At 44.4% G+C, this 12,036-nt stretch overlaps 1 protein-coding gene across 2 annotated transcripts in view; it reads right to left on the reverse strand.

The window, feature by feature from the left end:
* Positions 1-11,871, reverse strand: part of LOC138979988 (zinc finger protein 704-like) — a 32,577-nt gene extending 20,706 nt beyond the window's left edge. For both annotated transcript variants that reach the window (XR_011460200.1, XM_070352753.1), the window contains exons 1-3: positions 10,869-11,871; positions 6,616-6,776; positions 5,985-6,205 (exon numbers count right to left, since the gene is read on the reverse strand). Coding sequence is in view for 1 of the 2 variants with exons in the window: in XM_070352753.1 (XP_070208854.1) it covers positions 5,985-6,205; positions 6,616-6,776; positions 10,869-11,389 (903 nt within the window). In the remaining variant the exon portion in view is untranslated. The remainder of the gene's footprint in view (positions 1-5,984; positions 6,206-6,615; positions 6,777-10,868) is intronic.
* Between the last annotated feature and the right edge of the window lie 165 nt (positions 11,872-12,036).

The following is a 12,036-nucleotide window of genomic DNA, read 5'->3' on the forward strand; positions in this document are numbered from 1 at the left end:
TATAGGGGTGTACAGGTCAGTCACACCGGAAAGCCGGTGTAACACGACATTTTTACTCCACGAAAAATTTACTCCGGAGTAAATATTTCGTACGAAATTCTTACTCCGAGTAAATTTTTCGTACGAGAAAAGAACTCCCCAGGGCACGAACAAATTACTCCCTCCACGAAATTTTTACTCCACATTTTTTTTACTTCCAGTAAAAATCTCGTACGCTAAAATGGGATGCGGGCGAAGGGATAATGCCAACTGATAATGTGATCTCGCGCAAACGAATGTCGCGCTACCCTCCCTCCACCCCTTCCACCACCAAGACTAACAGGGGACAAGGGAGTAGAAATTTCGTACACCTGGCATGAGAAGTTAAATTGCTCGTGTTGGGGTGAAGTAATTTATTCGTTATTTATTCGTCAGGGGAGTAACATTTTTGTACGAAATGTTTTCTCGGAACTCACCTGTCTTGGGGAGTAATTTTCTCGTGCAATGGGGGAGTGCTTTTTTCGTAAAGGGAGTAACTTTTTCGTACGAAATGTTTACTCCGGAGTAAAAATCTCGTGGGAGTAATTTTCTCGTGTTACACCGGCGAGCATAGCATAAGGCAAAGAACCTGTTCAGCTGCGTCAAGAGCACACAATACCTGCCTGCACTTTAGTGCTCTATTGGTGGATTGTAATTTGTATTCATGGATCGGACTGCACCTACCCCCTCCACATTTTGAAGGCATGCCATTTAATTGCCATTTGCATTGCTAGATTGAATGTGTAAGCTCGCGGATATCGGGAAATGAGTTTGCTGTGAAGCATGGTGCAGTTTGTAACACTCTAGATTAAGCTGGCAATACATGAACTCCTCTCCTTTTCCTTCATCGTTTAGCCCCGGCCCCCCCCCCCCTCCCCCCCTTCCCCCAACCCCGTCTCTGTCTACTAGGTCTCTTCCCAACCATCGTCCTATTTTCTGATAACTCCTGAACCGAGGAAAAAGATGAGATCAAAGTTGATTAGTGCAATGGTGCACCGGTGATCAAGAAGGTAATCTACGCTCTTGTAGTCACGTGCATTGAAAGTGCTGGAATGATGTTTGAAATTATTTGATCTTGTTACACTCGAACCTGTCTGCAACGACCACTCAAGGGACAAACGAAGGTAGTGATTATAGACAGGTGGTCGTTACAAAAGACTGATATATAGGAAAAGAACCTCGTCGGGGTTTCTTTATTTGGAGTGGTCACAATGGGCATTTGGTCGTTATCAAGAGGTTGTCGCTAAAGCAGGTTCGACTGTACTATTTTCGGCCTTGTGGGTCAGTCTAGTGTGCATCTGTTATTATCGCGGTAAGGCGTCCACGTGGCTTCAACCCATCGGCTAATGACCTGTTTTGATTGCCCAGACCGCGCAACACCGGCCGGTACTGCTTATTGTGTTATCATAAAAACCAGGTCAGCAGAGTTTGCCAAATGTGTGACATGAAATACGAGTCATGCATACGACGAATCGTGTTCTAAATAGCGACCTTGTCAGGTCGGCCCAAACGTCAAAGAAACCGACTCGAGTACATTATCTACTATTATGTCATGACAAAAAGCCAACACGAAGAAGAACTTGAGATGAAGCGAAGACCAACAACAATAAGATCACACGGTAACTAATGGCAACAATCATAATTATTATAGAGCGAATCATATTTTATCCTACATACGTGAGAGAGAAACACGTGAGATAATAATCGTTCAAATCACACGTGTGTATATCATGTAAATGAGGTCATGTCAAGCAAGTCTGGCAGGGACCTGTTTTTCCACTGCTTACGATGCCAAAGTCACCGAGACAAACGTCATTATAGAAACAAAAATTGCGCTCGCTAATTATTACTCTCGATGAATCTTTAGAACTAACAGTCACGCCACACTTTCAGAGTGACGTTTCTTTGCTTTGACGTAATAGATTCCACAAGGCTTTAGAAGAGATCAAGGTTCCAAAACAAGCGTCTTCAATTTAGCTGCCTCTACTGCAAGACATTTTCAGTCAAATACACGTATTAAGTACAGTATGTAGGACAAAACAGAATACTACATGGCTTGCTGTGTCTTACCAGATTTACACTCGTTGCTTTTTCAATTAGTGAACAGCTCGCTTTCGCTCGCAGAAACATAGTGTACCATGAACCCCAGATTTCCCTAAAGCGGGGAAGAAGAAGGAGACCGACAACAATCCAATCCACAACAATAAAATCGCAAGGTACCAATCATAGGAAGACTAAGAGGGTCAGAAGTCTCCCCCACCCCATCCGCCCAGCCAGGTTAAAAATGGTGACAGTGATGTGACCAAGCCTTCAAGAAAACAAGCACTGGACAAAGGTGAATGACCCTGGCTTGCTCTGTTTTTACATAAAACAGTAACACCACCCGGGGTGTATACCGCGGTCCAACCCTTACCCGATCGGCGATTGACACCTCGTGGGGAGTGGCGGGGTAGGAGGGGGGGGGGGGGGGGGGGGGCACTTTTCACTGACCAAGTAGCCCCGACTATTTTTGATGTTAATTTACTTTATCCTCAGTGGATTGTTACATTTAGTCAAGTTTTGACTAAATGTTTTAACATAGAGGGGGGAATCGAGACGAGGGTCATGGTGTATGTGTGTGTGTGTGTGTGTGTGTGTGTGTGTGTGTGTGTGTGTGTGTGTCTGTCTGTCTGTGCGTGTGTGTGTGTAGAGCGATTCAGAGTAAACTACTGGACCGATCTTTATGAAATTTGACATGAGAGTTCCTGGGTATGATATCCCCATATGTTTTTTTCATTTTTTCGATAAATGTCTTTGATGACGTCATATCCGGCTTTTTGTAAAAGTTGAGGCGGCACTGTCACACCCTCATTTTTTAATCAAATTGATTGAAATTTTGACCAAGCAATCTTTGACGAAGGCCGGACTTCGGTATTGCATTTCAGCTTGGTGGCTTAAAAATTAATTAATGACTTTGGTCATTAAAAATCTGAAAATTGTAATTAAAATTATTTTTTCATAAAACGATCCAAAACTACGTTTATCTTATTCTTCATCATTTTCTGATTCAAAAAACATATAAATATTTTATATTCGGATTAAAAACAAGCTCTGAAAATTAAAAATATAAAAATTATAATTAAAATTAAATGTCCAAAATCGCTTTAAAAACAATTTCATCTTATTCCTTGTCCGTTCCTGATTCCAAAAACATATAGATATGATATGTTTGGATTAAAAACACGCTCAGAAAGTTAATACGAAGAGAGATACAGAAAAGCGTGCTATGCAGCACAGTGAAACCACTACTGCGCTGAACAGGCTCGTCAGTTTCACTCCGTTTTGCACAAGCGGCGGATTACGGTCATTGTGAAAAAATGCAGTGCGTTCAGTTTCATTGTGTGAGTTTCACAGCTTGACTAAATGTAGTAATTTCGCCTTACGCGACTTGTTTTATTATTGCTAGTGAGGAAGATGAGGATCGCTGTGGTTAAAAGGGAAATGCGCTGCACAGGCATTGAGTTTTAACCGATCTCAGTCTCAATATTTGTTTACAAAACTGATGACAGGAATGATAGCCCTACGTGACGATCTCAATATTTGATTTTTTAAGGGAACGGAGGAAACACTTTTGTGTGGGATTTTTTTGGTGTGTGTGTTACTGATCGCGTTTTACATTGCATTTCTGTGGCGTCAGTTTCACAACAGTTTGTTTGTTTGTTTCCTCATTAGTCACCTTCAACGGTATGACTAATGAGGGTACAATCCCTCTCGTTAAAAAAAAAAAGCTAAAGGAAGGCGTATATATAAAAATAACATTAAAAGGAAGAAAGAAGAATATCTAAGCGACACTGACACTGTCAGTCATCGCAGCCTAGTGTCTTCTTGTCAGTTTCGTGACAGGTCTGTTTCTATTTCAGGCGACGACGAAAGCAGGCATGACCTTTCATCGTGTAACGTTGCTCACAGAAGCTGTGTGACACTGAACCATAACCCGCACGCACCGTGTCACACACGGCGCCACTTTTATTTAGACAGCACTTTTGCCTTTTGAGACTGTCAATCTTTCGGCCTTGCAGCCATGCGATCCCGCAAAAAGAACTGATGTCACGTACCACGTGATCAAAACAAACACGCACGCGCTCGCTGCGTGCAAGTGCACACGAGCCGGCCGGGCCGAGCCGAACAAACTTTGTTGTCAAGCCCTTCGGTTTCGCTCGCAACGGTGGGGAAAATACAGGCCTACGATCTCTGAAAACCGCCCGGTGTGTCAAAATAAGCATACAAAGTCAATCCAACACGTTCAAAGCTAATCTTACAGCAAACGACGCAGTTTCTGTCTTCAAAACAACCTTGCTCAAGGCCGACCTTAGAACTCGGTAGCGCTCGGAAAATGGGGAAAACAAACGAGTCGTGGTTGCCGGGTGCTAAAAATAGCCGCAGCCAATGAATGACCCTGCAGGGTTTATCAGCTGACTAGAACTAGGTCGACAGAAGACCGCATTCAGCGATGTTTTTCCCCGTTCCATCGCGAACAAAGAACGGCGGGGGAAATCGATTCTGCTCTCATAGATCAATCGATACCGAACTCTTTTTCTTCTTTCCCGAAAAACGGTGTCATTTTAGACGAAATTCAGCTTAAAAAAAAGCTCTACGGCGAGCAGTGAAGCAGACGACCGCAGCTGTGAGAATCGAGGGAAAATATGTCGGTCGCACTAAAGGAGTAAAAATGACATAACTAGTCTCCCCCAGCGTGAGAAGGTCAGTACCGCGCCGGGGATCCTTACTTGATACAGAGTATCCCTATACTTCGCGCTCGACAAAGCTCGGATTTGAAGGTTGAAAGCATGAATTTTAACTCTGAGCTACTCAACAATTACTAAGGCCTTGGTTAGACGCCGCCCCCCCCCCCCTCCCACAACACACATTTTTTCCATTCATAACCACCACTAGTAATTAGCAACGTTATTGTTGGAAATCCCAAACTGATCTGTGTGATATAATACTCCCTCGCATGATCGTTAAACAAAACAAAAAAAATCATCACTGAGAGTCAAATTTCAGCCCAGCCCACAAGAAGGAAAAAGGTACAGCCAAATGATTTCATGATATGAAACTCAGTACAGAGGAGACACCTCAAGAAGTCAACAAAGTCACAAGCAATCAGATGACTGATAAAGTTATCAGTTTTAAGAAGTTCGTGTGCCACTCTGCCGCGTTCTTTGCCTAATTCTACTCTTACCCTGCTTCTTATAAAAAGAAGTGTACAATACATGTGTACCAATTTAAAAATAACTGTAGTTGTAATGTTTTCAGCTTTACCTTAGTGCACGTGAGACTGTGTCAATAACAACAATGTACAACTTTTAGTTCTTTGTCCTACCTGACACTATCACTAAATCCAAAATAGATAACATCCTCCCTCCTGACCCTAAATCCTAACACCTCGACACACAAGGACCAAAATACCACGTTGCACAACTGAATCATCAGTCAAACACAATGTGATGCATGTAACTCTTTTTTCTCTCTCTCTCTTAGTCTGACACATTTTCACAAACATAACACACAGAGATGAAGAAGGGAACTTTACCAGTGAACAAACACAAACAAACACACCATTCATAACAAAACCAACAAAATGCAGCCAACCCTGTGTTATAACAACTATCAGAGGGTAGACCAACCAAAAGTGGTTGCAAATGACAGGAGTTATAGAATACTGGAATTTTAGAGAAAAACAGTTCGTCAGGGATTCTTTGGGATTGTCATTCTGGGCAGATGGTCGTTATTAAGAGGTGGTCACCAAGACAGGTTCGACTGCACACACACACACACACACACACTGTGACATACACACAAACACTGTCTCACACACACACACACACACACACACACACACACACACACACACACACACACACACTGTGACACACACACACACCCACACACACACACACACACACACACACAAACACTCGACTCACCTGTTCAGATAATCTAGAGTGAAGAGTGTCTCTTGTGTCGGAATCGGACGGGACCAGATCAGACCTGCCAGGAAAGTCAAAAGAGGAAGAGGCAGGTGCGCTCTCGCTCAGGTGTGGAGGCGATGGGTCATCCCTCTCAGAGTGACCGCTGTAGAATCCACTACTCGCCACACTGCTGGACACATAGCTGTGCTCCTGTGTTGGTTCAAATGTAGTCTCACCTGCAGGGAAAGAAGTCCAGAAAGTGTCATGAAACTGGTCTGGGAAAGTTTGAGAAGGATGGTTGAGGGGTGTAAGTTATGTGTGAGATTAGAAGGACACCGAAATTTGGTAATGGTACAGCTGCTGACAATCCATACAGACTTTTGCTCAATTTTGTGATTTGACAATCTTGCCTAGACTACAGCATAAACCTTTTTTTTTTTTTACCCACTTTAAAATAAAAATCGCATAAATGTATACAAGTTAAAACAACTCACATTATGAATAATTCTTGTTGATTTTATGTTGGTAGAAAACAGATGTACACAGTCACACACGTACACACACACACTTAATCTTAAACAGAGACAGACAAAACAACCATTGACAACAACAACAAAAACACCACAGAATCACAACATACACCCACCCCTGTACTGTGTGGTGATGGTGGGCGATTTTGGGCTGACGGAGAGTGACGTCAGCACCATGGCAGCGATCGTTTCATCCATAATGTCGACGTCATCAAAGTCTCCGCCATGCTCGCTGCCCTCAGTATCCCCTGAGCTATCGCGGTGCCTCCTGTGTCGTCTGCAACAAAACAAGCAGACAGCACTCTGATCAGATGCTCACTTATTGTGCTGTGGTAATATTTAACTTTTATAGCGTTGTTAATTCAAATCTCCCCATCTATTGCCTGTACTGCAGCACGTTTTACGCAAATTGAGAGGCTTAGGTTCAGTGCACGATAAAAATTAAGATAAAGAACTTATCTGAATTTATTAGCTTAAGTCCAAGACTATCCGTGAGGTTGTCGATTTCCTGAAAGAACAACGCACGCGCTCACTATGGTTAGTTACCCAATGCTGAGCTGACCAGACAAGCACAGTCACAGATACATGTGTATGAAAAAGTAATTTGAGCCGTATGTGCGATATCAGGAAATCCGGTATCCGACTGCATTCAGGCTACTTTCTATTATTAGTATTACATTGCATGCACCAAGAACCGTAGTACCATTGGGACTGTGACGTGTGTGTGGCCGTGTGTAAGGCGGGAGAGGGAGAGAGAAAGAGGGAGGGAGAAACAGAAAGAGTGTCTGAGTGAGTTTGTGCACGTAAGCATTGACGCCAGCACCGAAAGACTGAAGGACATGGTGTTCTTGGGGAAGATAATAAAGCAGCAGATGGTGACATTCACAGTCAAAGTTCTGCGTTAGCCCACGGCAAATTGGTACCGCATACCGTGGGCCCCTTCAGTTCAGTTTAATTATTTATTTATATGGGAGATTTATATAGCGCTTGACGTTCTCTAAGCGCTTTACATATTAATTTCTGCCGTGTGAGGTGGAATTTTTTACACATTATATCACGCATTCACATCGGCCAGTAAATCTCAAGCCATTACGGCGAACATTTACTTTTCACGGCCTGTTATCCCAAGTCACACGGGTATTTGGTGGACATTTTTTAATCTATGCCTATACAATTTTGCCAGGAAAGACCCTTTTGTCGATCGTGGGATCTTTAACGTGCACACCCCAATGTAGTGTACACGACGGGACCTCGGTTTTGGTCTCCTCCGAAAGACTACCACTTGAACCCACCACCTGGGCTAGGAAAGGGGGGGGGGGGGGGGGGGGGGAGAAAATTGATTACGCTCCGACCCAGGGTCGAACTCGCAACCTCTCGCTTTCGAGGCAAGTGCACTTACCACTCGGCCACCCAGACCCAGTTCTACAATGAAACCCCCTTTTCAGACTTCCAAAATTCTGAGAACATTGGGTCTTAAAAAAGGAGAGAGTCTTAAATTAGAGGTACTTTTATATATATTTTTTTTATACAGAGATTAAGAACTGAAAGTCTCAGAAAACAATGTTTTAAAAAAGGAGGGAGTCTTAAATTGAGGGGTCCAGGGCCGGATCTGGGGGGGGGGGGTGTTCCTGGGTTTCCGGACCCCCCCCCCCCTGGCCATCCAATGTACCTCTCAGAGAAAAAAAAATGTGGACTTTGGACCCCTGCCTTCAGTTGGAACCCCCCCCCCCCCCCCCTCAAACGAACTTGGTCCGGCCCTGGGGTCCACTGTACTTGCATTGGTGTCGATCAGTATCTGCCGAGCTGATCGTGAGGGTGAGACACTTGCGCTTTTTCTGACTCAGAGAAGCTTATTTCCTCGCTGGCTAAGTTATAACATTTGGGACAATGCTAGGCTGGAATGTGTCTGCCAGCTGTTTATAACCAGGCAAACGCAACGCAAGTACGACGATATACTGACAAAAACGGTTTTGAGTGGGCGTGGTCGGTCCCAGAAGAGGTCAAAAGGTGAAAGGGTAGATTTTACCCTCCTTCCCAAAACAGAAGTCATTTACGCTAAAGACTACAATTATACGGCCCTTTTGGCACTCTAAACAATCGTGTATACTGACAGGTATTACCAGGGCCGCCTGATTCCCCTGTTTTGTTTTTCCCCTCACAACTGTTTTGCAAGTGTCGATTGCATATGAATGACATAAGGATACAAGATGTAGAGTATTGGTATTGTGGGCCTTTGAGTTCGACGACCCAGTCTGCGAAAAGGGAGCCTCCCCTTCCTATTACAAGGATTCCATTTTAAAGGTTTTTTTCCCACTCCCGAAACAAGTATCACTTGCGTGTGAATGACACAAGCTAGGATACAATATGCTGCATGCGTCCCTTCGACAACGCAGTCTGCAACTCCCCCCCCCCCCCCCCCCCCAACTGCTCTGAAAACGATGATTCAGCAGTTGCGGCGACTGACAGACAAATGTTCCCAACACATTCCGACCCAGACAATAATATAGTCCTGACGACTCAGTGCCGCTTGTTTCTGACCGCGTGTCAACAATTGAGTAGTGTCGGCGATGAAGTTCTTTGTTCCCTCTCACTAAATACTGTATGACTATGACTGTAAATCCCGAAGTCCAATTGGGTATTGTTACGTTTTTTACCCCCCACCCCAAACCCGTTTTTCGAAGGCATTGACCTCTGTGAGTACGTGTGTGTGTGTGACTGTGACCGTGAGCCTGGCACTGGTCAGTGTCACTGTGTGTGAGTAAGTTTGGGGGGGGGGGGGGGGGCGGAGGGAGGGTAGTCACTATGTGTGTGTGGTCCATACTGCTATTGGTTTCAAACTGAACTTCAAGTTCAACAAGTTAGTATGACTATGTGTAAACCCCTAAAATGAAGATGGGTTTGGAGTTTGGGACGACTGAAGCCAAAGAGCTCAAAGAGACTTCACCCAAAACAAAAACACGGACAGGTCTCAAAACTTGACAATCCAAACAAACCATGTTAGTACATGACAAAAGAGGACTCAAACGTAATTTTACAAATAATAAAAGACATGTCCATATGGCTAACTTATTTAATCGTAACGCAGCCACAGACAAACCTAAGTAGGACCATAATGCTGACATTGACAATGACAGTGACACTGAAATATTTTCAGGATGAATATCTATTTATATCCTGCTCCATGTCCAGGCGGCTTATCGGTTCTCGCCGCACACCAAAACAAGTAACATTCAGTGAGAAATTGTGAAAGAAACCTTGATTTCAAAGTTCAAAAAACTGATCTGTCATTTTTTTCTCCCGGTGTAGGATCCGGTCCGGTCCCCCCTCTGAAGTAGTCCCCCGGGGGACCAATTCGTGGCAAAAACTGCTCTATAATGGTCCCCCCTTAGACATCCAGCCTCGTTTTTCTTAGGCATTCAAGCCATTTTCAATCTATATCTTCGTCCGGTATTATGTAGTGCACAGACAGCAATCTCTTTGTTTGACTATATTTTGCAGAAAATAAAATAGATCTGATTTATAATGCCGTTCAAAAGAAAAATGACATGAAATAAAATGAATAATAAATAAATACTGATAAGAAGAAATGAAACCAGTCTCTGATTCTTTCCTTTCTTTTCTCTAAAATTGCTGGTAACATTACTAACATTGTAACAAGAAAAACGAGGCTGGATGTCTAAGGGGGGACCATTATAGAGCAGTTTTTGCCACGAATTGGTCCCCCGGGGGACTACTTCAGAGGGGGGACCGGACCCACGGATCCTACACCGGCACAAAAAACGATGTCATTGTTAAGAGCAGAAGACAAGGACCACCTGTTCTTCTACTCCCAAGTCACGCTCACAGGTAAAAAAAGCCGCGTTCATTTACGTTTTATGGAGCCACAAACCAGAAACCAAACGCAGAGAGCCTGGCGACCATGAAATCTAAAATAGACCGAGGCGAAGTCGAGTAAAATGCTAACGTCATCATCATTTTCTTTGTTTCAGCCTCAGTCAACTGGGTCATGCGAGTTTATTTGGCTCCCCACCAAGTTGAGCCCGACACGCATTGACGTAACTCTCTGACGTAACCGAACGCACTGGGATTCCGATATCAAAAAAGATAAACTCCTACAGAAAACACCAGCAGATTTATTTAGCCCAGCTGATCCGGCCGGTCCCGGGCAAAATTCTTGTGCAACGATCAGCTGGTCGCTGCGAACTTGACCTACTTCCGTGGCCGATTTACAAAATGGGGCAACCTCTAGAAAACGAGGGTCAGACAAGCAAAAACACGACAACAAAAGCAAAAAAACAGTAAATTATGAATAAAGATTTCATCGTGGAAGTTTAAATGAAAGTTTGAAGGTACAAAAAGAGAGACTTACTGTTTGAAAGCGGGGCTGGGTACGTCAATGCTGTGCGACACAGCCCTGCGTTTGGGTTCGCTCAGCTGCAGGTCCGCCAGCTTGGAATAGTCCGTCGCCTGGTCCACCAGTCTGGCGGACTTTCGGCTCTCCATCAAGCGGATATCGTCCAGCTTGCGGTTGATGGTGAACTCCTCTCCGTTGCTGTGCTTGAGGCTGATGATCACGTCCTCAACCCGTCGGTCGTGATGGGCCACCAGCCCGCACACCTCGCGGCCGTTCATGGTTACGAACACTTTTTGGGCGTGCTTCAGGCGTCCCGTGGGCCCCGTCGCGAATCCAGGCCCGATGATTTCTTTGCTTGTTGCATTCGACTCGAACCCGTCATCAAAGCGGACGGTGTAGAGAGCTTGGTTAGTCGGGGTCTCCTCGGCTGCCAGGGCGCGAATAACGCCGGGGTAAAATCGGCCATCTTGTTGCCATAAGGCGCTAACTCGGGTCCCGATGATAGATCGCTTAGCTAGTCTTTTCGTCCCAGACATGGCTACTTAGGTTATCATCAATACTCCAAGAAATGCTTTAATAATCGATTGATCCTCTTTGAAGTTGGCTGTGAAGTGCCGATCGCGGATTGTCAAACTCAAACAGTGCGGTCACTTTGCCTTCTGATGTAAACAAATGCCGGTGTACTGCGCCGGTTTGTTTTGGTGCTGACGGAGGCGGAGTCACTTGCTAACGTCAACAGAGCCACGTGATAGGAAAATCCGAAAGCGTATTGGCCAGAAGCGTCACACCTCCGTGCTGTGATTGGTTAACTTCTCTTCGCTGTCAATCACTTGAAGGTCAACCAACTGTGCTGGGTGCAAAGGTTGAGGTCAGCACTTTGGCCGGCAACGGTTTGCTCGAATTTTCTCATTAAAACCAACCGATTTGATAAACCAGTTGCAGCCATACACTTTAGAATCAAGAATACACTTACACACACCCGATGGTTGATGTAAACTGCCTTAAAAACAGCAAGCACACCATATTTTGGTTTGACAGCAGTTGTTTGTGATGTTGTTGTCATTGGTGCTAACTTAGATACTGCTTCCCTTGGTTGAGATCTGAATAAACGGCTGACCGTACTCAAATGAGCAAAATCGACCACGGTTCTGTAGAATTTGATTTGTTATGCACAGATTAATAT

The sequence above is a fragment of the Littorina saxatilis genome, linkage group LG11, assembly GCF_037325665.1.
Source record: "Littorina saxatilis isolate snail1 linkage group LG11, US_GU_Lsax_2.0, whole genome shotgun sequence".
NCBI lineage: Eukaryota > Metazoa > Mollusca > Gastropoda > Littorinimorpha > Littorinidae > Littorina > Littorina saxatilis.